General features: G+C 39.7%; 7 protein-coding genes across 7 annotated transcripts in view; 5 read left to right on the top strand and 2 right to left on the bottom strand.

The window, feature by feature from the left end:
* The window catches only part of LOC145468040 (phospholipid phosphatase 1-like), a 10,558-nt gene extending 6,854 nt beyond the window's left edge, over positions 1–3,704 (top strand). Inside the window, exon 6 of the mRNA XM_081451698.1 lies at positions 1–3,704. This exon is cut by the window's left edge and continues 844 nt beyond it. The gene's annotated coding sequence lies outside the window, so the exon portion shown is untranslated.
* Positions 3,705–3,822: 118 nt separating this feature from the next.
* LOC145467772 (phospholipid phosphatase 2-like) lies at positions 3,823–11,031 on the top strand. The gene is made up of 6 exons (XM_081451364.1): positions 3,823–4,266; positions 6,531–6,637; positions 7,575–7,775; positions 8,376–8,433; positions 8,635–8,808; positions 10,055–11,031. The coding sequence occupies exons 1-6, from the start codon at positions 4,036–4,038 to the stop codon at positions 10,124–10,126; spliced, it is 843 nt and encodes a 280-aa protein (XP_081307490.1). The 5' UTR covers positions 3,823–4,035; the 3' UTR covers positions 10,127–11,031.
* A 218-nt stretch (positions 11,032–11,249) lies between these two features.
* Positions 11,250–13,069, bottom strand: LOC145468847 (histone H4). Its single transcript, XM_081452539.1, has one exon. The coding sequence runs from the start codon at positions 12,835–12,837 to the stop codon at positions 12,526–12,528; it is 312 nt and encodes a 103-aa protein (XP_081308665.1). The 5' UTR covers positions 12,838–13,069; the 3' UTR covers positions 11,250–12,525.
* Positions 13,070–13,266: 197 nt separating this feature from the next.
* LOC145467654 (histone H3-like) lies at positions 13,267–14,464 on the top strand. Its single transcript, XM_081451236.1, has one exon. It carries the CDS (start codon positions 13,281–13,283, stop codon positions 13,749–13,751), a length of 471 nt encoding a protein of 156 aa, XP_081307362.1. The 5' UTR covers positions 13,267–13,280; the 3' UTR covers positions 13,752–14,464.
* A 221-nt stretch (positions 14,465–14,685) lies between these two features.
* On the top strand, positions 14,686–16,326 carry LOC145467216 (uncharacterized). The gene has a single exon (XM_081450771.1). It carries the CDS (start codon positions 15,354–15,356, stop codon positions 15,924–15,926), a length of 573 nt encoding a protein of 190 aa, XP_081306897.1. The 5' UTR covers positions 14,686–15,353; the 3' UTR covers positions 15,927–16,326.
* Positions 16,327–16,508: 182 nt separating this feature from the next.
* Positions 16,509–20,259, top strand: LOC145467148 (L-rhamnose-binding lectin CSL3-like). The gene is made up of 4 exons (XM_081450686.1): positions 16,509–17,450; positions 17,756–18,009; positions 18,778–19,071; positions 19,820–20,259. The coding sequence occupies exons 2-4, from the start codon at positions 17,791–17,793 to the stop codon at positions 19,841–19,843; spliced, it is 537 nt and encodes a 178-aa protein (XP_081306812.1). The 5' UTR covers positions 16,509–17,450; positions 17,756–17,790; the 3' UTR covers positions 19,844–20,259.
* Positions 20,260–24,299: 4,040 nt separating this feature from the next.
* Positions 24,300–25,000, bottom strand: part of LOC145468723 (uncharacterized) — a 3,204-nt gene continuing 2,503 nt past the window's right edge. Inside the window, exons 1-2 of the mRNA XM_081452425.1 lie at positions 24,701–25,000; positions 24,300–24,601 (exon numbers count right to left, since the gene is read on the bottom strand). The exon at positions 24,701–25,000 is cut by the window's right edge and continues 2,503 nt beyond it. Coding sequence (XP_081308551.1) covers positions 24,333–24,601; positions 24,701–25,000 — 569 coding nt within the window. The 3' untranslated portion in view covers positions 24,300–24,332. The remainder of the gene's footprint in view (positions 24,602–24,700) is intronic.

Consider the following 25,000-nt stretch of genomic DNA (forward strand, 5'->3'; position numbering starts at 1 on the left):
GGGAAACCTGAGGTTTCTTGAGCATCTGGGCAATAAAGGGTTTTCAATATATTAAAATTCAGCTCGGGAATGAGGTCTAGAGGACACAAACAAACGAAATTGAATGAGTGTGTTTATTTATTTCTCTTGTTTGTGCCTTGATCTAGACTTTGCTTTCAAGCTGAATTTTAAAAATAATATTGAAAGTAGCCTATTAGCAGTACAGAAATACTGACCATAACTATACTTAAATACAACAGAAATGTAAATAGCAAGAGCCAGCTTAAACAGCTGATTTTTACCAGCCAAAAAAATTGTAGCCGTTTTTTTCCAAGGTGACCATATGTATTAAATTTAATAAATTGGGGAGGTGGTTTCATTGCAGGGTTCTATTGTTATGTCAAATTGCTGTGAGATTTTCAAAATTTTCTAAAGCAGCAAGTTTGTAATTTGCAAAGGTTTTGAAAGACATTGCTTTGGCAATAATATTTGGAAAAGTGACATTTTCTAAACAAAATATAATATTATTAATTTATTGTTCTGATCATTCAATACTTTAAAAAAGAGACAGAAGTTGTTTGGTCCATGGGTTATATGTGCTACAATCAGATTTTTGAAGTATGTTAGAGACTTGACTCTTTCCTTTAGTTATTCTCCTTTTGTACATTCATTCATTTTATAGTGTGTAAGAACTGGATGTCATTACATAGACTGACTAGAATTGTTTTTAATTTCAGTCAGTGACTTGAATATTATTTATATTATCTCACCTGCACCACTATTTAATAATTTGAAGTTAGAGCGGTTTTCAGTTGAGTGTCGAAAGTGACAATTACTTTGGTTTTTGTTTTGGTTTTACTATGGTTTGAGATTGGCTGAGTTGTCTAATTGGTCAGTAATTGGTTTCAAATGAAAACTGCTCTGATAGTTCATTTATTTGTAGCATAATTTTTGCATTATTTACAGTATTGCACCTTAATTTAACTTCACCAGCACTTAATTTCTGGGTGCAAACTATTTGGAATTATTTATTATGCACCTTGTGGTAACCTCATTACTGTGTTTTTTAATGCTGCTTTTATCCTCTCCAAACCAAAATACTATAATTTTATGATAAAGTCTGTTGACTACAGCACTGAATTAAATCATGTGTAATAATTCTTATAAATCCCTTAGTGCAAAATTAATTTGCCAGGTAGTGTTTATCGTGGGATTCGTACAAGCCTTCCATTTAAAGCTTGGAACTTTAAAATGACAGTGGAATATTCACTTAAGGAAAATAATTCTGACCATTCTACACCACCAACAGAAAACAAGTTTAGGTCATCTTAATCTAGCAGAAGTCTAGTTATTTAACACAATATTTTACCCACTTTCAAGTATTCACCTGTATTTATATATTTATATATTTCACTTGCAGTAATGAAATACTGTACTTCTTGTGTCTGACATGTTTTTCTACATTCAGTTATAGCATGGACTAGCCAGGGCAACTGCTTGTCGGGTCCAGCCAGGAAGGGGCTGTGGGTACTGGGATAACTGTATACCAGATGTTTTCTGGCATAAGATACCAGTATACCTCAAAATTGAAGGGGTGCATGGAAAAAGCTCTAAGTGAATCTTGACCTCATGTCAAATTCTACTTTTCTGTACGAGGAAGCAAAAAGCAATTTGCTAGGAAAATCTTGCAGTCTATCAGATGTCACTTGGGGTCTTTCTTGAATGTGTGTTACATTAGACAGGGTGATAGGACTGTTGGCTGGCTACACTGTAGTTGAACTGTTGTGGAATGTTTTTATACAAATTGTGTAGTTCCAGAACTTAGTATCCATACCTCCTCCACGGAGGGGATGTTTACTAACACCCCCACTCATATGGAAATTCCAATTAAACTACTTCAGTTTTTTTTGGTCTTGAAGAACCTACTAATCCCAGGAAATTATCTTCTGTGGGGGAGCATGGATATTTTCTGGAACTGCACGTACGGGATTAACAGTTGCACAATGTTGTTTATCTCTATATTTATGAAAATGAATTTTACTTAATTTCATGTTCAGTCAGAGTTTAAACAAAGAAGCAAGGAAATAATTATGTTATAAAACTGAACTAGAATTTAATGCTTATTATGGATTAGTTTAATCCTGCTTTAAAAAGTAAAGAGGCAATGCACCATTTTCATGTTTTGTTTTCTTTTTGTTGTTTGTTGATTTGTTGATGTATTTTTTCCTAAAGGAAAGGCAAAATCTGACAGGAAAAATGTTTTGTGAATGAATTAAACGCTGCAGGCAAAGAGGAAAAAAGTAGCAAATCCGAACAGATGAAATTTGAAATGAAATCTTGGAATGTGAACATAAGATGGTTATACCCTCCCAAAAATCACACGAGTGCCATTCTTATTACACCTACCCAATTCTGTACTTAAATAACCACCAAGAGGTTTTTGGATTTTTTTAGAATTAACAAATGGTAAACGCCATAGCGTGCACTAGTGAGTTATGGATGCACGCGGGAGGTTGCTAAGCACGAAAGAAGCGTAAGAGTCGCACGAGGCAATAGCCGAGTGCGACTCTAGCTTCTTGAGTGCTTAGCAAACCTCCCAAGTGCATCCATAACTCACTAGTGCACGCTATGGCGTTTAGCATTTGTTTTATAACATAAAATTGAGACATTGGAACAACAGAAGTCCTTTTATTGAGCTACATCACAAAAAAAAATGTTCGTGTAGTCTTACATGACAAGAGAAAACAAGCGCGCGAAAATTCATTCATGACAACCGACTGCACACCAGTAACTCGATAAAGTTTCATCTTCAGACAACTGTGAAGACAGTTTCGCATTTCTGGCAGAAGGACGTCGGTGATTACTTTGGAAACAATGTCTGTCAAAAGATTTGCTTTGTAAACATTAGCACACACGTCAGCGGCGTACATCCATGGGCAAATAGTAGACGCTAAATTAACCAATCAGAGCGTGCGCTTTGCTTTAGTTATGTTATAACAATGGTTTTGGTACAGGAGTCAAACGCATCAGAGAATTCTAGTGTTTGCTCATAAACTGACCGGGCTGAAATAAATCTTATCGTTGCACATTTTCCCAACCCTTTTATTAAAAATTCTTCTGTTAGCCTTGTTTCCCGACTTTGGTCAATGGGTATTGTTTCCCCGTCTTCCACCTCCACGAGTGAGATAGCGCTAGCGAAAGCTTAAGTTTTCTCGCCCACAAAATAGCAAGTAAATGATAAGCCTTAGTGCACCAGAGCCCCGTTAGCCGCCATGGGCGTTGCCCGGGATCCACGGCGAGGACGTGCGGTTGGCTTTCTGGATCCCATAAAACTTTATCTTTACTCCTTTATCTTTTATCGTTCTCTTATCTCTTCTTTTTTCTTTATCTCTACCTTCCCCTGGTTCCGGAGTCTCCAATGACTCAAGGAAAAGAAGAGATTCTGAACTTTAAAAAATTGGAAGTCATTCGAGTTTCAGGTGATGTCGATATGGCAAACGTATTACGAGCTGTGTTGAAACGAACGGTTCTGTCCTCATGTACTGCTGTTGAAGAACCGATACAAGACTCAACAATATACAACAGCTAAACAGAGGCTCGTAAAGAAAGGAGTACAATGGTTTTTCCGTCTGTGTTCCCGGGGTACACTTGAACATAACCAAACGAACTGTCTGTGAAGGCGATGTGGCGTCTCTCCATTTAAAGAACCTCTGTCAGTCTGCACAACTATGTCGCTTTGTCTAGGTTTTCTATTATTTCAAGCCAGAATTTCTCAAGTTTCTTTCGATATAAATTTATTTTTAAAACCATAGCCTAAAATTCCACCATTTGGCCTCTTTTTGTTTGCCTCAAAATAATTCAGTCTTCTTTAATAAGCTTGTGAATCGCTTCTGATCACATGTGACCAAGCCCTTTTGTGTTTAAGCGCGCTGGTGCATTAAGGCAATCGAATTTGCATAATGTTGGAAATTACCCAAAGTGAAAAAACCATTGAAATGCAACGAAAAGTTTAATCTTGTGTGTCGGTGCACTGTGATCGACAGTTGAGGTCACAAAATGGCTTCGAACGTCAAACTTATCAACTTCGTGTTCGATTCTATTTGTTTTATGGTAGTTCTTATTGTTTTCATAGTGATCAAGATCACTTTATACGGTACCACAAAGGGGCTATACCCGACTAAACAGGGATTTCTGTGTGGGGATACAAGCATTCAGAAGCCACTTAAAGAAGATTATTTGCGCCACGAAGTTGTCTGTTCACTCTCATATATCATTCCGATAGTTGTGGTGAGTTGCAATGCAGTATGATCTCTTTTTTATCGACAATCATAATTTCAAAAGTAGTTTTAACCAATGTGTATGTTATAAGAGGAAACATTCTTGGCAACATTGCGTATCTTTGTGAATGGAAGCTGGGTGTAGCATGGAAACGTTGCGGCAAATTTCCGGTGGAACGAATTTTGGACTACCTTTGGAAACGTTTCAAACTGTTTATATTCCAACTTAATATCATTTATGAGAACTCTAACGCATTTTGAAAGAAATTGGTGTATACATGACAAGCATTTCTTTGTTAACAACTCAAAAGAACAGTTCCAGCTACTTTTCCCCATGAATAACAAGAAATTTAATTAAGGGGTAAAATTGGAGATATCGTAATTTTTTTTCTTGCTGAAGATGGTCTAATATTAAATACGCGATATTGCTGCGTTACAAAAGTTTTATTCTTTCCCGTTTGTTTCTATGGAATTTGTGACTTTCTCTCCCACTGTCAAATAAAATAGGGAAAGGCTTCTTTGAAATTAGCATTCCTGACAGAAAGACTCTTAAAAATATCTGTACATTGAATTGCTGAATGGCTTGCAAACTGCCAATTACGGTAACCGGCTGAATTCCGGCTGGTTTAGCTGCAAAACGGTGAATGGTTTTCCAGTTAGACGACAGAACAGTTTTAAAGTAAGTGCAGGTAATTAATCTTCGCAAAAACAACTTCTTTACTTATGCAAATTAGTGAATATCACTTTTAAGGGAGATCATTAAAAAACTAGGTTAGTTTGTCCTTATGTGATCAGAAATCCATTTAGCGAACGTAAGATCAAGTCTTCTCGAACGAAAGCATTTGTCTTGATAATCAAACAGCTCTAAATATTTGACGAGATTGTTCAGTTCAGAGCGATTGAAAAGCAAGGTAGAAGTGTTAATTATCTTCAGTCAACGTGAACAGAAGAAAGTTAGTCAAGCAAAACAAGGTAAATTGCTTTCACCAGGGGAACGAATAACTTGCAGTAGCTCAGGAAAAGTTCTACTGTTACAGTAATCCTAAGGAATGTTTTTTTTTTTATTTTCGTCAACCAAAAAGCAATCAGGATCCTTCCTTCCCTCTGAGGGATCAACTTTCCTGAACAATCCATAAATAAATTAGCGCTACTAAGGAGAGAGGACAGACATAACAATGTTTTCCAGAAAATATGCATAAGAATGTATAAGGAGAACTCAATTTGGCCCATTTGTACAGTACCAGCATTCAATTAGCTCTAAAACAACCGCAATAACCATAAAAAGATCAGTTTTATGATGACGTCGAGAGAAACATACGGACAAACATCCAATTTCCCCCTGCGAGGGAGGAAGGAAATTCAGAGTATTCATCAAGGGCTTCAAAGCAACGCTTTACATTCTAATGAGTCTATTGTTTACAATCAAGCGACTAAGATAAAGGTATACCCTTCTGAATGGAAAATAAATTCAATTGAATTTTCGGCTTTAACTTGCAAATTCTTGTTCTGATCAGATCTTTGCTTAAGTTTTCGTAGTTTGTTAAAAACAAGATTTCCAAATTAAACTGACGAGCATTTGTGACAACTGGAGACGAAAACTTTCGTAGTACTTGTGAGTCCCAGGGTAGAGAAGTACACCCAAAATTGGGTCTGGGCGTATGGCGAGCTTCTTAAAGCCTTTACCGTATTCCAGAACAAAATTTGTGGTTTTCCCTTCTCTTTTGCAGACCTCATCCGATGCCCTGTTTCAGACCTAGTAGTAGTAGTAGTAGACTCTTAAATCAAGCCCTAGCTCGATGTTGACGTCGACGGTCTTAATTGTAATGACAAAGAAGTAGCTCCTTTTAAAAACATACCCAGTTCAAGACCAGAGTTCACAAACCATATCCAGTTTCAGACCAACTACACCCTATTTCTGACCAAAACGACTCAAAAACCATACCCTTTGGTGCCGTACATACGGTACCTATATAGGCAGTACCCCTGTACGAGTTGCGAGTATTCGACTGAGTAATTTTGGGATTGGTTGAAAACAATCAAAACACAACAGGTACGGCACTGTTGCCTGATCTGAGCCCAAGTGAATATGCCCCATCTATTTTCCCATTTGACCGTAAGTGGAAACCTAAGGCTCTGATATTTTTAATCTAGCTTCCTTCCGTCACTTCCCTTGTAAGTCTTTTGTGTGCGTCTTTTCCATCATACAAAAGTGATTGAAATCGAGTGCAAGATCTCGAAATAACCAAATTCCTCCGTTTTTGTTGAACACTGTAGATACTGATTGTCGAGATCAGTAATAACATGACAAGATCAGACGAGGACCAAGAAGAAGAAGAAGAAGAATCCTATGGATTGATTAAACTGAAGCCCTGGATAGCCAGGTAAGAGCTGAGGTTCACGATCAACATTGAAATTCTTATTACTTTTGTCCCTACATCTTTCTAATTTATTTTGGGAGAATGTGGTTTTCATCAGCAATGATGAATTTGCTGCTTGTGATGATCTGTAGTAAATTCTCATAACCCTCTTACTGAGTTCGTTGTGAAAAAGTAATGAGAAGATATGAATTAATCACTGTTAGTGTGTGGTCTGATTAGGTAAGACTTTAAGATTTTCCTTCCAACGTTATCATTACCCCCTTAAAAAATACTAGATATAGTACTTGCACATGCGAGCACTTGCGAACATAGTTAGTAGAGGATGACAAATAACTATTTTAAGCGGGATGTAAGCGGGCGGGTTGCTTCCGAGCTCATTTCAGGTTTATACTGAAGCGCGCTCAAGCGCTCATTTTTGTCAAAATCACGCGCTACAGATACACACATCACGTATATCGTATCACGCGTCATCGCGAATGACCCATTTATCTTTCCCGACAGTAAAAAACCCGCTTGTAAGAACCTAATGGTTTAACAAACAGCTGGAAGAAATTTGCCATTTTAAAACCCAAAGATATAAGAACCTGTTTAGCCAAGGAAGATAAAGCAGGTTACAGTTAAATTATGATGAACATTTTAACCAAGAGATCATTTAACCAAGGAGTGTGACTTTGAGACTGCAAATGTATATCGCAAGAAATTACATGTACATAATACAGTTGTGAGCCCAAGTTAACTTATTTTTCTGGTTATCAACAACTACATCTCCTTCATAGACATTAAGAACCTACTTAACCTAAATTCCCAATAACTACCCCAAAATGCAAGAACCTTTTTTGCCAGACTTCAAAAAAGGTAGGTTCTTACACGCGGGTTTTCACTCTATTATAGCTCTTCTTATTGTAGTCATCTTTTTATAGCAAATTCGTTTTCTTTGTAGCATGATTTCGTTGATCTTCGTCTTTGTTTTTGGCGGATTCCTGACCGAAATCGTTGTCGACCTTTCCAAGGCCAGTGTGGGTAAGTTGAGACCCTCGTTCCTAACCGTGTGCCTGGCTAATACGTCACAAGCTGACTGCCAACAAGGCTACGTCACAAAAGACGTTTGCACCGGAGATCCCTATGACGTCAAAATGGCCAGGTTAGAATACTGTTGTTGTTGTGGCTGTCATTTGTTTGTTTGCTTGTTTGTTGAGCCATTCAAGGGGCGTCAATAACCGAGACAAGTGCGAGAAAACTTATAACTAGCGGAAATTGCGGGAACCATGCAAATAGCAAAAGAATATAACCCACCTAGGGAAAGTGAGCTAGTTGGTATTGCTATTGGCGAAAAGTGGCGCAAAATCTGTAGCCTTGACAAGTGCCTGCGCAAACATGCATGCAGAATAATTATGAAAAGAGCGCGAAAAACTGGTCCATTGGTTCTAATTCTTTGAAGGACACTGACAAGATTTATGAACAATTTTGAACAAGCTCTTTCGAAAGACTTGGGTAGACGGTTGATGATCCAGATAGTGTATTCGAGTAGTGAAAACAACGATGTACTAAATGGTTCCAGCCTGTCCCAGCGTTCAGTTTGTTTTGAATCCATCCCACGTTTTCGCTCTCACACTCCTTCGGGCTCCATCCTGAACTAACCGAAAGCCTGGAATAAGCTAAGACGGTTCTCCCTCGGATGCAATGTGAACCATAGTTGTTAGCTATGTATGAACTGATTTTATTTGATAACCATTCCTTTTAGGCTGTCTTTTCCATCTGGTCACTCTGCCATTTCCATGTATGGAATGCTATTTCTTGCAGTAAGTCTTTTCGTCTGTATTTGTTCATCTGTGTTCGTTCGTATTTTCGTTCATTTGCTTGTTTGTTTTTACAGTTTTTAATTGTTTCGTTTGCTACACTAATGATGATCCGTAGCTTGTAGACTTTCCTCTAGCCAGGACCGGTTTGTAAGTAAAAGGTTAATTGACTAAATGTTCTTTTTTTTTTTCCCTGGCACACAGTTTTATATTCACTCAGCCGTGAAAACAGAAACCAAGTTGATGAAGCCATTGCTGCAGATTGTACTGGTGTCTTTGTCACTGTTTGTTGGATTGAGTCGACTGGCTGATAATTCGCACTTCTTGACAGATGTTATGGCGGGTTTCATCCTCGGAGCCATCTTTACTTGGCTAATTGTGAGTTCTTTTCTGTCTATAATGTTATTTATATATCCTGTAGAACAGAAAGCTCCCTAAAAAACACGTCACGGTAAACTTAAAAGGTAGATTTATTCCCAACGGTTCATCCAATTTGCCCGCCGTTGTTTCAGTCCATCCTTTTCCTTATAAGGGAACCTCTGAGGGGTTCCAAGGGGTTTGGTGGAAGAAGGGAACATTAATTATACCTTCCAACTCAAATACGTTTTCCGATTGGAGAAGAACGTGTCAAGTGCCGTTGGTTAAAACTCACTAACTCGTAGGGCGAACAAAACTCACTAACTCTCTAGGGAAACAACAACTTGAACTTTCGACTCGCAGTTTTGTTTTCTAGTTTTGAGTCGGGAGGTATAACAAAACACTTAATGACTAGCCCTACGGGAAACAGTGAGTTTTGTTTCCCCTCGACCTCAATCTTCGCCTCGGGGATCGGGGAAACAAAACTCCTGTTTCCCTTGGGGCCAGTCATTAAGTGCTTATTAGACCATTTACTTCATGGGGACAAGAGAAGGTTTTTGGATTAATTTGAGGGAACAAGGAACATCTCTGCTGTATTAAGCGAAACCTTGACGAAACATTTAAAGGAGCGATAGAAATTTATTGACGGGGAACAAGAGAGAAACTTAGACATGTATCTCCCCCCTCCGCACTTGGGAGGCTCCAGCTCTTAACACTATACAGGACGTTACTAGCAGTGAGTAGCAGCAACTTCAAATAATATAGTTGTTCACTTTTAGGGTCGTAGTACTTGCCTCAATCATTTTTGTTGTTTTTGTTGTTGATTTCTTTGAAGGGTTGCTACCAAATAAAGAAACAAACAAATAACATTCCCTCAGTCATAATTTTTTCTGGTTACGGCCCTGACTCGTGTAGTTACAAATTTTCATGAAAGGTGTGAGTATACCTGTTTGTCACATTCTAAGTCTTCCTTGTTTGAAAGTTAAGACCTGTGCGGAGCTGTCTGTAGTTTGACTTGCCCGAAACCCATCCAGTGCAAATATTTAGTGATGCTACCAGTAAACTAGCCCCCTACGCAGACGCTCATCGGGCTAGTCAGGCAATCTACTTCCCACGAAGATTGCGTGACGAGCTCAAAGAATGCTACGAGTGAACAGTCTTCATAACTATTTGGTCCAGTATGGGTCTCAGTTAAGTTACTACGAAAACTATAAACTCCTATTTTACACTCTAATTCTACTTTCCTGTTTTGTTGTGTACCTTCTAGGCATGCAAGGTCTTGAAGCTTTTTGCCATTCGGGTCCGCAAGCCGAAAGTTTACACGTTGTTGCCACAATAGAGGCAAACCTCTATCAAGGAGATTGAATAATGCCAATGCATATGCGTGATTTGTAAAGATACAATAACACTGCATAGAGCGATTTTCATTTGAGTGTCGTAAAGTGATTGGTTTTAAATCAAAGCGTTAAATAATTGACTTAAAATACTGGCGCCACTTTTTCATCCAATCTGAAGTAAGACTACAACCAATCGTGACTCGCTCAAACACGTTTTCCCGCGCTTTGCATCAGCTTCATATATTTACTTCGAGTTTTGATTGGTTCACTGGACTGTCTTTGTGCTTTTTGATTGGTTAGAGTGATAACTTTAGTTTTGGTTTTACAACACTCAATAGAAAACTGCAGTAATTCTCTTCCTACACTATACACACTGGAGTTTGTTAAGGTGTGAGCCGCCTAGGTTAGCCTTTGCTACCTGCGGGCATGTCCAAATTTCAACATTTATATTCTCTTTTCAATAAAATATTTGTGTCAAAATGCTTGTGCACAGTTTGCGCATAATGGTCACAGCTATCAGGATTCCATTACTTGCGCATTGCGCGCACGTTTTTGTTTTTGTTTGTTCGCTTGTTTTCTTTTTAACTTGTTTCTCTAAGCAACGACCAAGATAACGAAACCGAAGGAACTTCCCAAAATATCATCTGTCCTTTAACAGGGATGCATCAGCTGATAAGTCATGAATGGAGGTTTCAATAGTATTCGGGACACTCAGAAGGCGTCCTCTCACCCTCTTGCGTCCCTTTAGCAAAGTTCTGGTTGGCGCGGCTTAGACACACGCGTGACGCACCGTTTACGATCGCGCCAAATAGAATTCCGAAAGTAGCGGGCCTCCCGAAAGCAGCGGCTCCCCAAAAGTAAAGTAAAGTTTTAACCTTCCGAATAAGCCCCGAAAGCAACGGGTCTCCCCCCCCCCCCCCCCCCGAGAAGTTTTTCCTGTTACAAAATAGTAGCGGCAAAGCCTAAAAGCGGCGAGATAAACTGCGACCCCTCAGCCGATCGCGTCTGCTACAGTGCGCGAACAAAACCGTCACGGTAGCAGACTACCTAGGCTCGATTACCAGAGAGTGGCGGAAATCGAGCTTACATCTGCATTTATAAGCTTTGATATTATGCCCATTAGATATCATTAAGCTTGTTACAGTCGAACACACACACACAAAAAAAGTATTTGGCTAAGACCATGATAGACATTACTTAATCATGTGTTCATGTGAGAAGCTAAACCCTTAGACCTATTAATAGCTTTACTAATGAGAGTCCAACAACGATGTCACGCCATGAAGTAAAAAGCAAAAGCTAGTAAATGCAAAACAAAAAACAGATATAAAATGTAATATTATATTGCCCATTGACTTTTGTATCATTTGGTGGGGAAGCTTCGGTGGCGATGCGCTCGAAGATGGCTGGCAACGCTGCTCGTGACAACAAGAAGACAAGAATCATCCCCGGTCACCTTCAGCTGGCTGTTCGTAATGACGAGGAGTTGAACAAACTGTCCGCCGGTGTCACCATAGCACAGCGAGGTGTTCTTCTCAACATCCAGGCTGTACTTCTACCCAAGAAGACCGAGAAGAAAGCCAAAGCTTAAATAAGCTGACTCAAACAAAAACAAACAAAAAAACCGGCTCCTTTAGGAGCCACTAAATATTACAAGAGTCACCATCAACAAAAATCCCTGTTCTATTTTAGTTGCCTTTATTTTCTTTAAAGATTCCTGTAAACTTTTCATCGCGTCGACTCATATTTATACCTGATACTCCAATTTTGAGTTAAATACTCCTTCTGTTTAGAGATCCAGGATATATAACTGAAAGTAACGCACTCTTCCCCAAATTTACTGACTTTTTATCGTAGTTCTAACGCTCGTTACTCCGTCCTTTCCTTAGGCAAGTCCAGTTTTTTGTGTCGATACTATCTCATCAAATGCAAATAGTTCGGTTCATGCTTTAGATTTATATTTTGCTAATTTCAGGCCTTACTGTGCGCGGCAAATGCAAAAGTGAAAAGCGCGCCTAATTTGAAATCTCGGTGTCAGTTATAACGGATCTAGTTGGCGCGATTATTTAGGTAGCTTTGATCTCGTGAGTTTCAATACTCTTTATTATTGGGATAAGGGATGAAATGAGCGTATTCCAGTTGAATTTGTTCGTTCTTAATTCGGCCCACTATAGCTATGAACAAAGGACTGGCTCATCAGGTTACCGTAGTCCCTAGAGCGTATAAGCGATTTCTTTTGAAATGCGCGCGAAGGTTTACAGTTTTCAATATCGTTCCTCGATTTCTTTGGGGACAAGAATCTGTGGTCGGCAAACGTGGGAAAAATTTTATTGGTCATGACTTTTGAGAGATTTGGTGGCTCCTAAAGGAGCCGTTTGTGTGTGTTGGCAGACTGAGCAGTCTAACCGCCAAATCCGTACAGAGTACGGCCTTGTCGTTTCAGAGCGTACACCACATCCATGGCTGTCACAGTCTTTCTCTTGGCGTGTTCAGTGTATGTCACAGCATCACGGATCACGTTCTCAAGGAAAACTTTGAGAACACCACGAGTCTCCTCGTAGATCAGGCCAGAGATTCGTTTGACACCGCCACGGCGAGCAAGACGACGGATGGCTGGCTTGGTGATGCCTTGGATGTTGTCACGAAGGATCTTTCGGTGACGCTTGGCGCCTCCTTTTCCTAGACCTTTGCCTCCTTTACCGCGACCAGACATGCTGATATCTAATGTACCGGTTTAGCTGAGTTATAATGAACTTGACGCTCGTTTTACGCTTTTATAGAGAGAAGAATGACCTCTCAGAAAGCACCATACTGTATTTATTGCTATTGGTTAACAACGGACAATAACGCCATGGTTCAGTTAATACTGTTCATATTAGCATACAACATTCATCTTCATTCACGACATACTAATATCATGACCTTTTACTGTGAATAAATGAAAAAGTTACAGAAAAACTCCTACAGAAAAAAACTTTTAGAAACAATCCAGTCCTTCGATGATTAATCGAACTGAAACCAATCAATGTCACAAAAAATATCTTCAAAGAAACTTCGGATCGAAATAGAACCACCAACCCATGAAATATACTTTCCAGTTTTCAGACTGAGCCAATCGCATCTCTTATTTTTTAGCCAATCAGAAAGCAGCCCGCCATGTATAAATCCATTGCTTGGTCATTGCGCCATATTCTGTTAACTTCGTTGTTATCAAACATGGCTCGTACAAAGCAAACTGCTCGTAAATCAACTGGTGGAAAAGCTCCACGAAAACAGCTCGCCACCAAGGCAGCTCGTAAGAGCGCTCCTGCCACCGGTGGAGTCAAGAAACCTCATCGTTACAGGCCTGGTACAGTCGCTCTTCGTGAGATCCGTCGTTACCAGAAATCCACCGAGCTGCTGATCCGCAAGCTGCCCTTCCAGCGTCTTGTGCGAGAAATCGCTCAGGATTTCAAGACCGATCTTCGTTTCCAGAGCTCCGCTGTCATGGCTCTTCAAGAAGCTAGCGAGGCTTACCTTGTTGGTCTGTTTGAAGACACCAACTTGTGCGCCATCCACGCCAAGCGCGTCACCATCATGCCCAAGGACATTCAGTTGGCCCGCCGAATCCGCGGAGAGCGAGCATAAAGTGGACAGCACTTTCACAAAACAAACGGCTCCTTTAGGAGCCACCACATGAATAAAAGCAATGACCAACTAATTACTTAAAATTGTTACACTTATCAGCTCATAACAATAAATGCGAGCAAATAAGTGAAGATCAAAGCTGATTAACCCTTCCCTTAAGGCTTTCGCGATTTACTCTGTTTCTCAAATTTTCCGCTGAAGTAAAGAAATGTGCAACAACTTCCAAAAAACGTTTAAGCTGTTGGAATTACCAGCGTTATTTCATGGCAATTTGGCGCGCGTTGTAACCGTCGACCCTTTTTGAGTGTTTCGTCCCACGAGCCTCTCACTCCGTGTTCGACTGAGTTTTCCATGTAATTAAGTGGCTATTTATTTCAAAAACCTTTAGTTCTTTTGAACTCCTATATGCAAACCGTATTTCTGCATACTAGCTTATCATTGACGGACAACTTGAACAGAAAGCCGGGCGCATCTAAAGCAAACCGATAAATTGTAAATTTTGGCGGCCAGTAGATTTAGACAGTGGTTTTCTGTATTCGTTACGAACACATCACTACATGAATAGAAAAGATTTCGCCTCATTCAGTCATTCTTGACCATTCTTTGGTCCTATTTTGTACGTTTAAGAGGAAAGAGTTAATTTTAAACTGCATATTAACTCCACTGATTTTGGCGCAAACTAAATGCAAATTACACGAATTACAATTGTTTGCGACACGCGCTACACAACACTGAGTGAATGTCACAATGATGGACATTGAAAGTGCTAGATATTTGATGATTTAATAAATAATCTTTATCAGTTCACCTTACTGAATAAAAATTACTATAAATACAACACAAGAAACGTGCAGAAGATAAATCTGTGTGGTTCAGGTTATCATGATTAAAATCGAAGATGGACTGGACCGGCGATCACTCGGTTTGATCATCGGTCTCGATCGGCAAATGCACGGTTTATCCACTATTTATCTCTTAAAAAATTGAACCTAAAACCTTGCCGCAGGCTATTTATCATACTTCAATTGCCGTTTATACTCCAATACTAGAATGTCATACGTTTTAATTCCCCAAAGTCTTTTACAAACACGGTAGTGATTTACAAATGGCGGACTGAAGGAGTTTGTCCTTGTTGTTCAAACTTAAGAGACGTTCAACCATTGGAAATCAACAGAAGTGGTAATTTTGTTGGATAACATTAACATGTAGTAATAACTCGTCCCTGGGACTTGTAATTTCAGGAAGAATAATGATCAGTACAAAAGTTATTTAGGTGTAAACACAAAGTATTCAGTAAAATCTCACTGCTTTGTCCTCTTTAAGGCAAAAAATTTCAGTCTTGGGTAGAATTAACGCTAATCTGTTTTACAGATACAATTTAAGAGAGACCCAAACTAACTTTTGTAGGGATTTCTTTCTAGTAATCTTTTTAGTAGACGTTTCTTTCGGACAAAACGTCGAGTAAACTAGCACAAATTTTGACGACGCCATTTCCCTAGCCCTGTTTCCTCAGTGGTCCGCATTCGGTGCATATACATTAGTTGCACATTCAAACGAGTATATTTCGAGTCTTCAGAGCCGAAGTGATAACAACATTGCAACATGTCCGAAGCAGCAAAATCCCCAGCCAAAAAGAAGCCAGCCGCGCCTAAAAAGCCTGCCGATCATCCACCTTATTTGGATATGATCAAGGCTGCCATTGTAGCACTGAAGGAGCGAAGCGGTTCTTCCCGCCAAGCCATCGAGAAATACATCAAAGCCAACTACAAGGTTGGTGAGGTTGGCTCGCACTTGAAGATGGCTTTGAAGAGAGGCGCCGCCAGTGGAAAGCTTGTGCACACCAAGGGAGTTGGTGCTTCAGGCTCCTTCAAGTTGCCCAAGGAGGAAAAGAAGGAGAAGAAACCGAAGAAGAAGCCCGCTGCAAAGAAGAAGCCAGCCGCCAAACCGAAGAAGCCCGCCGCCAAGAAGGCAGCGAAGAAACCCGCGGCAAAGAAGGCTGCGAAGAAACCAGCGGCGAAAAAGACAGCAGCAAAGAAACCCGCAGCTAAGAAACCAGCAGCAAAGAAGCCCGCAGCTAAAAAACCCGCCAAGAAGGCGGCCAAGAAACCCGCCGCCAAGAAAGCAGCGAAAAAGCCCGCCAAAAAGCCTGCCGCCAAGAAAACGGCAAAGAAGTGAAGTGCGACGGTTCTTCAGTAAACAAAACGGCTCCTTTAGGAGCCACCAAATACAAAAAAGTAATGAGCAACAAATACGTGTCTGATGGTGTAAACATCTAATTTTCTGCCCATGTTTTCCTTGCCTTCTAGTTGTTTCCACTAACTCAGTGTCTATATATTCACAAGGTTGAATCACTCACCAATTTATACCAATGCGATCACATTTCCTCTAGTACTATCTTTTTATGCGAAAACCCGCAGCAAAAACAATTCAGACCTGGAGGTCTAGTGGTTTTAAAATTTTTATTATGGAAAGCTCGAATTTAATTTGTGAAGATTGTGTGACTGTTATTATGACTACCACTTGCTGGTTACCCAAGTCACATAATATCACTCGTCTAAACAAACACTGGTAGATCTGTAGACCACTGAAAGCATTCTAGTATTAATTTTTTTAAAAACTTTTTTGGCTACAATTGCTGTCTGGAAAACCACCGATTGACAAAAATTGATCGTACTTAATGTTTCAGTGATTCAATTTCCATGAAGTAAAGATAAACATATCCCCAACTGGTTCAAAAGACATGTTTAGCATAAATTTTACAATTTAGTTGGTGTCACAGTAAACACCGGGGAAAAATCCTCGATTGACTATTTCGGCGAGGAATATATTGCCCGACGCATCTGAAAAAGGTAAGAAATTTTTGTTCGAAATATTAATAGAAATGTCTGAACTGACAACGGTACCTCACTGAAACTTACAAACGGAATCACGCGGATTATGCTTTAAAGCTTTCAAACACTTCAAAATAATCGAAGTATATACTCTTAACTGAAAAGGCACCTACTTCTACGACGAGTTTTCTTAACTTTCCTCGTGCACTGGGCAGCAGTTGAGCTGTAAAAATCCGTGGACAGTTGTTTTATTTTCATGGGCCGACGTGGGAACAAGAGTTCATAAGCAAGTAACAAAAATCTAAGAACTTTATTCTCGAGGAACAGGAGGAAACAGAAAGCTTAATATTCGGGGAAAAGTGGAATAAGAATTTATTTTCAGGGACCAGCGAAACAAGGAAAGACATGTTCAGCATGAAGACCTTTGTTCTCGTAAATTGGTGGAACGAAGAGCATTGAACACACGCAAGACACAAAAAGTCATGACTTACAGAATAAGAGAATAAAGGGTTCCCCGAAAGAAAACAATCGTCTCTCCGATTTTTTTCTTTCGGGTAGGGTGGCTGTGATACAGGTTAACCGGAAGAGATTAGAAACAGGAGGATGTGTTTTAAGGGATCAGAGCGGAACAAAGAGCTATATTTTTGGAGAATAAACTGAAGACCATTTTCTTCGCGGGGATACAAAATATGTAAATGACGGGAAAATGCATGAGGACTTGGGAACTTTTATCGGGGAACAATGAGGGTCTGACTATTAATTTACGACATTATCATCGTAGTTTCGCAATTAAATTGCAAGTCACTAGAGAAGATGTTGCGTTTGTTGGATTTTTGTCTTCTTTATACAGTGCTACTTGGCAGCACAGGTAAACTTTGATGAGTTTCTATTAAATATTCTTACCTTCCTGTACCATTGCAACAAACCGCTCTTCCTCTAGCATGTTAAACTTATCCTTCCGTCCAACACTGATTCAACAGTGAGGAGTGGCCAAAACAAACAGTCAGTTTTGGAGCAGTTTAGTTCATAGATTTTAAACTTTCACTCTTTAGGCACGCCATATCAAAAAAATTCTTGATAGCCAACATTTTCCCTCTTAATGTACAAAGATAAATAGCATCTAGAGACTGATCGTACACGGTTCCCTATTCCCCTTCTTCTCTGTATTTTCAGAGGCCTACTTTCGCCGAGCTTGTGAAGGCTAGGTGATGTCAATAAACTGCGGCGCAAGGGTTATCGATATTCTGAGCGCATCATATGGACGGAGTCAGCAGAGATTGTGCGGACATAACGGAAACACAAACTGCCATGCTGGTGTTTCTTGGATGGTAGCTAGGCATGAGTGCCAAGGACAGAGAAGGTGTACTCTACACGCGAAAAACTCTGCCTTTGGAGATCCTTGTCGCGGCCCCAATAAATATTTGGAGGTAAACTCAAAATTTAGCTGAAATCTAATAGGAAATTGAGCAATTTCAGTTTTTAGTGAACAAAACCTTGTACCAGGATAATTTTTTAGTATATTACAGTCGTTTTTGTATTTTCTAAAATGCGAGAAATAACTCCAAAAACAGTTTCCCATGGGAACTCGAGAAATTAAATTTCAAAGTTCAGAGAAATTGTGAAAACACAGATGACATTTCATCATCAGTCTCATTTGACCAAATCTATGGTTAAATTTGAACTTCAAAATTTGTTTTCGACTGTTGTTGTTGTTAGAAATAATATTCCGTTGAGACGATATTTGGTACAAAGTTTGTGTCCACTTGTTGCTCGAACTTCTGGTGGATTCCTTGTTAAATTCTTTGACTCCATGTTAGCGAAATTTTGTTTGCTAACCGTCGAGTCAAACCGTGCCTAACAATCAGGCTCACCTCGATACGAACTCTGGTCTTTAATTAAATGCTCTCCTTGTTTTAGTTTTGTTTGTTTGTTTGTTTGTTTTGTGGCGAATTTGTCAAAGACCACAATTTGGATTTCTTTTAATGATTTCAACAATTTTTTGCTACACAATTAACGTAATTTACTCAGCGCTACTGCCCGGACAGTTCAACCAACCTGAGAGGTAAAAAAAATCGTCAAACATAAAACCAAAGATAAATGAAAACGAAGAAACGATTAAAATCAATAAATGCTCCTCTATATATTAAAGCAATGAAATTAAAAATGTGAGATGCTGACGTACGGTCATTGATTAGGTGAGGTACCAGTGTGTGATTGGTGCATCATGCGAAGGTTTGCTGCAACGGATTTGTGAGAACCATTCAGGTGCAATCCATTGTCTTAAGGGGAATATCAACATCATTTCGGCCAACTATGGTCGTTTGACCGGTGGACATATCTGTCCAGGCGCGGTAAAAACCGAGAACTGCGGAGCCGCTGGGTCGCTTGGACAAGTGAGACGCGTTTGCCAAGGAAAGCAGTATCGTATCTTGCATGCAACAAACGGCCAGTTTGGTGATCCCTGTCACGGTACAACCAAGTATCTGGAGGTAAGAGTTGTTCAACGCAACATTTTGTTAACTTATGTTTTTCCCTTTACTTTAAGAAATATAAAAAACTCTCTATGTTTCCATCGAGTTTTGGTGCAAATCTACTAGTGTTCTATCACGAATGCCGTTCTCTGATTAGCTGCGCTAGCCAGCAGTATGCGTTTGTCAACAAACTGGCGGCCGCCTCTTTGCATTTTCGAAGCGTATGTGAAGAGGGCTGTTGTTTAAGATTTGAACCAGTGGTGGATTTATACTATTCATGATAGATGACTCAGGCTGCACCCTCGTCAACTATCACGCGATAGAAATCGAGAGCGAATAATCTAATGGTTTTAATAGAAACACGAGTGGAAGATTGGTAGAATGAGAAAATGCTGTGGGAACACGAGCCACAGGCAAAGATTTCCCATATTTCACTAAAGTTTTATCACTGTTATCAGCATTCAGCCTCATCTACTATCGCCTCATAGAAATCGAGAGAAAAATCCAATTACTTTATTTTTGATAATTTGATCTTTTTTCTGATAACCTGCAACCCCCCCCCCCCTCCCCTCCCGCCCTACACCACCCTCTCCACGACCCCTCCATCAAGAATCCTCTTGGTTGAAGTATTTGCACTCATGTATCACTGATATAAGTCGAAACAAGTGGACCTCCTGCTACTGCTATTATTGTTAGCATGATTCCTTTCATATGGAGCCGGATATTTGATAAAACTAATTGCTCAACTTACTGTTCTTTTTAACAGGTTAGATACAAATGTGAGCCTTGATCAGACACAAAATGGTTTTCTGTGCGTCAAAAACCTGGAAGTGAATTAGAAAAAAGAAATGATCAAATGTAGCTTGTAGTGTTTCCTTGAAGAGATCATTAAAATTCTTTATTGACGCTGTTCATGGTTTCTCTTACTCCATTAGCATTTACTTCAGTTCCAAAGACCGACCCATTGTCACCAGAAGGTGTTATTGCAAAAAGTGAAGTGAAGACAGCTCTAAAGCGACTTACATGCTCAGCCCTACCCTCCACAGAGGCCGTTATCCTACACGGCGTGGATGTGGCATTCTTTTTCAAGTTAACAATTAGATTACCGTAAACTTCCGAAAGTAACGATGCCCCGAAAGTCACGTCAAACATTTTACCCACTAATGTATCCCGGAAGTAGCGATCCCCCGAAAGTAACGAGCCCACCCCCACCCCTTCCCCTAAAATAGTGAGACCCAGGTTCAAAAGTATATTTATTTTTCCAATCCATGATCAGGTGAAAGTTACGCACTGTAACTTGATTGAAGGCACTCTACAACAAAGAAAGGTATCGCTTATACCACGAAGCGTTGTGAACTGTCAATTCGTGCTTCGTCAGTTAATGTTGCGCCGTGTTAAAACAAAAGCCATAGAATTTTCACAAGCAACAGGAACGTGCATTATAGCAAACTTAGATTCAAATTAATATCATTTTCAACTGGTGGGTATTAAAAGAAACGTTTCTTCAAATTTAAATTGAAAATTCGACCATCGCGCTAAGATGTTTTTCCAGCAGACTAAATAGCAGTGCGTCATGAAGTATAAACAGTTCACAATATCTGACTAGCTTTCCTGCCGACCACTGACAACACGGTCTAGACATAAAGAGCCCACCCATGTGGCAGCAACATAGATTTAAACTCGAACAAAGAATTGTGTGCCGTGTTTCAAGAAATGTTTTAACGAATTTCTGTCTTTTATTGCCTAAAAAGAGCCCAGTCCCACCAACAGAAAACTCGCCAACTTTATATGACGTTTTGGTTTTGTGCTGCCCGAAAGTAACGGCCACTAGATAGTAACGACCCCCCGAAAGTAACGAGCCCCCAAGGCTGCTAATTCCGAAAGTAACGACCTGATTAAATGTATATAAATCATGCCAACAAAATGACAAAATATGTTACCAAATTTCAAATCAGAACTGAATCTAGTCGAAATATTGCCCATTAAATTTGCCCTATAGTCTATTTCCGTAGTACTAGCCTTACATATTAAATTCTCTTATTTAAGCTCAAAACTCATATCTTTTAAGACCTTTACAATGCACGGTACATTCCTTTAAAGCCCATATAGGAGAAATCTTGTGGCCACAAACATGAGTCGCGGATGGCTGCTATCACAGCTGAAGGAGGTCTCTTAAAATTAAGCAATTAGCTGTGAAGAGGTCACGCTAAAGATAGAGGCTCTTTCAGGCCTGGGAGGGGGGCACTCCCTTATATGGGTTATATAGGTATGCGCGGCCCGAAAGAGTATGATGGTTTTTAGCCGTTTTAGTCATAAATAGGTTATCGATGTTGGCCAGTTTGGTCTCATATAGAGTATGGTAGCCACGTGAGGACGAGTTGTTAGACTGGAACAATCAGATTCTACGAAAACGCGGAACTGTTAACTCAATACCACTGATAGCCACGTGAGGACGAGTTGTTAGACTGGAACAACCAGATTCTACAAAAACTCGGAACTGTTAACTCAATACCACTGATAGCCACGTGAGGACGAGTTGTTAGACTGGAACAATCAGATTCTACAAAAACTCGGAACTGTTAACTCAATACCACTGATAGCCACGTGAAGACGAGTTGTTAGACTGGAACAATCAGATTCTACGAAAACTCGGAACTGTTAACTCAATACCACTGATAGCCACGTGAGGACGAGTTGTTAGACTGGAACAATCAGATTCTACGAAAACTCGGAACTGTTAACTCAACATTTGATAGCGTCTTAACCGCCAGAGATTTGTCGCATTTTTTTAAATTTTCCTTTTAGACTAAATTTACATTTATTGAATTCGTTACATACTCTTACATAGGAAAACAAAGTGATAAAATAAAAAAATAATGTCAGTAATAAATAAGTCATAGGCGTCAGTAAGCAGAAAACAGGACGATGTCCCAATTGATATTTAGCCCCAATAAAAGCTATTCTGAAAATAGTAAGAAAAATGATCGTACTACAACAGTTACTTAGCGTTAAGCTGAATCGTTGAATTGTTGCATCCCTGCGGGTTTATTTTAATGCAAAACGGCTAATGGCATGGGGTACTGCAGTGGAGTAAATTTCATCGCACAAAGCCGGATTTGAACTGAATTTACTCTAGCACAGTACAAGGCTGGGAGTTGGTAATTTTTTAATTAACACTACGCTTGTTAAATTAAATGCATTTCCTGCCATTTCTCAGGCATTTTTTAGCTGGGATACCTCGGAGTCTCAGTATTGTTGGTTCACGCTTAGGCATTCCTTTCTTATTAATCGCGCCCGCCCCCACCCAGCCTCCATACTCAAATAGCCGAAACACTGGGCATTAAAATTTCCCACTTTTTGCGTCGAATCATCTTGTTTACGTGAATGACAGAACCATTTCTGCGAATTTTAATGTTTTACTAAATGTTTGTCTTTGCTTTCGCGGCCGTGGTTGGACGCTGCGATCTTGACATAACTGAAACTTCTGCGATTTTACTAACTCCTTTTGCATATCTGAATTGGTTAGTTAGCCGTCAGATCTCAGTGACCTAAATCATTTAATAACGGTAACAGTGTAATCTGATCTGAGGATGTGAACTGAAAATTAATCCTTGACTCTGTTTTCTATTCATTCTTGAAAAATGACGCGTGAAAAAGTGCAATATTTTAACGTGATTGAATTCTGGAATGAGGAACAGGGATTGCCTTTCAGCAATGACAGTCGCTCTCACAGTAAGAGGTCTCTTAAAAGAAAGCTTTCAGTTGCGAAGAACTCACGTCACAGATACAGGCTCTTTCAGGTCTCTTTCGATTTCTTTGTGTTTAAGAATGTTTATCTTCGTAGCTGATGCCAAATCTTGACCCATTTATTTCGGTCTAAGCCTCTGATAGGTCGGTCATGTGCCTTAATCAGTGACCTATACAAAGTCAACATTGAATAGGTGTCATGCTCTTAATATACTTGTCGATAACTTAAGATATGTCTTGAATACTGGACATGTATATTGCAATTTGGACATAAATATAGTAACTCTACAGACGAATATCCCTTACCAATATATTGACCATATTTGAAAAACATACTTCAGTCTGTCCGGTCTTAGACAATATATATATATATATATATATATATATATATATATATATATATATATATATATATATATATATATATATATATATATATATGAACCACCACTATCACTACTCAGTCTTACTGTGTACAAGCAAAGAACTCATTCGAGTAAAGGAAAAAGAGAAATCTTTATCATTTAAGGTAAAGTGCCAATTTTTACCCTTGTTTTTGGGTCATGGTGGTTATTGAGTGATTTTGTTTTCCTTTATTTTATTTTGCTTTTGCTAGTCAGGGAGCATATGTAATCCCGTGGGATTTTTATGGTGAAAGCAAACCACCTACCCAGATGTTTTAAGGGGACCCTAAGGAACACAAAAACTGTTGTCGGCAATTTTGTAACCTGCACCGGCGGCTGCTATGGGGGGTCTATTTTTAGACCTATATGGCTCAAAATGGAATCGAGGCTCGAACATAAAATGGCGTGTAAATACAATTAACTACAATAAATTTCCACAAAATTACCAGGAATCTTTAATATAGTCTATCTAATACACATTCATAGACTTAAGTAGTAAATACTGATCACGTGATCAACACTGCACGAAAGCGAGGCTGGTCGTTTGTTGTCTTCAAATAAGCATTAAAAGCATATTTCTTTTTCTCGAGTTGTTGAGAAAAATGACTACAACAAGTGAACTACATGATATTTTTTGTTCACGTGAATTAAACTACATTTAAATAGGTTTTGTTCACGTAAGACGACATGAAAGTGAGGCTGAGCTCCTCGGCACTTGTTAGGCCTGTTCTAAGCGTCGAGCCAACGTCGTGCTGAACCAAATTCCTTTCCGAAAATTAGGGCTTTCGGTGCGAAGAAGAAATACAACTAGATGAAAGCAGAACTAACCAAATTGGCGTTTAGAGCCACTGCCGTGCTAGCGTCGCGCTATCATAAAACCAGATGGAATTAGGTTCGGCACGACGTTGGCTCGACGTTTAGACCAGGCCTTATATCAGCTATTCGATATGTTAGCGATAATTAAGGTTGCTCCGAGGACGTAATGTTAACCATAGCAGGTTTACAGGTATATATAATTATTACTACCCAGAACCTAGTCAGGCTTTTGGCGATAATAACTGCTTTAAAAATAACACAACTGAGCCCATCATGCATTGCAGTCTACAGAACATAGATGTCAGGTAAGAATCATTCATCATCCTCGTCTTCCTTGTTGTCATCGTCCTGCTCATCCGATGTTTCATCATCACAGCTATCATTCTCAATCATATCGACATTGTCACACGCTTCCCCTGTCTCGTCATTGCTGCAGCTGCATAGATCTGTGCAAGTGAGACCCGCCCTTCGACAGCTGCACCTGTTGTTTCTGCATTTGTCCTTCCCACAGCCACACTTGACAAGATAAAGAACAGCGTCGGGTGCCGGCTGCAGTTTCGTCATCACCGGCATCCATTTGTCTGAAATATAAAAGAATAAGGCAATGCATTAAAGTCATCTCGATCTGCAGTGTCGAACTTGAGAGTCTATTACTATATCAACTGTTAATTTATAATAACCTTTGTCCTTTTTCCATCCATAGTTCTCTGGTGATGGAAGGTCTGGACTAGGGACTTTGTCATTGGCCCAGATCATGGCTTGGTAATGCGCTCGCTTAATGGCCTCTCGGAGAGCAGCTTGTGTAGGCGGTAGTCGTTCTGACTCGGCCTGTTTTCTTCGAAAGAGGAGCCACCTTAGATCTTTCTCAGGTGCAATCAAAAAATACTTTGTGCGTGCAGTAGGGTTCAGCGTGATGCCAATCAATCCACCTGAGACTTTCATTGATCTGTTGACGTGTTCAAGCTCGTTGTCAGCGCCAA

This window comes from Orbicella franksi, chromosome 14 (assembly GCF_964199315.1).
Source record: "Orbicella franksi chromosome 14, jaOrbFran1.1, whole genome shotgun sequence".
Taxonomy (NCBI): domain Eukaryota; kingdom Metazoa; phylum Cnidaria; class Anthozoa; order Scleractinia; family Merulinidae; genus Orbicella; species Orbicella franksi.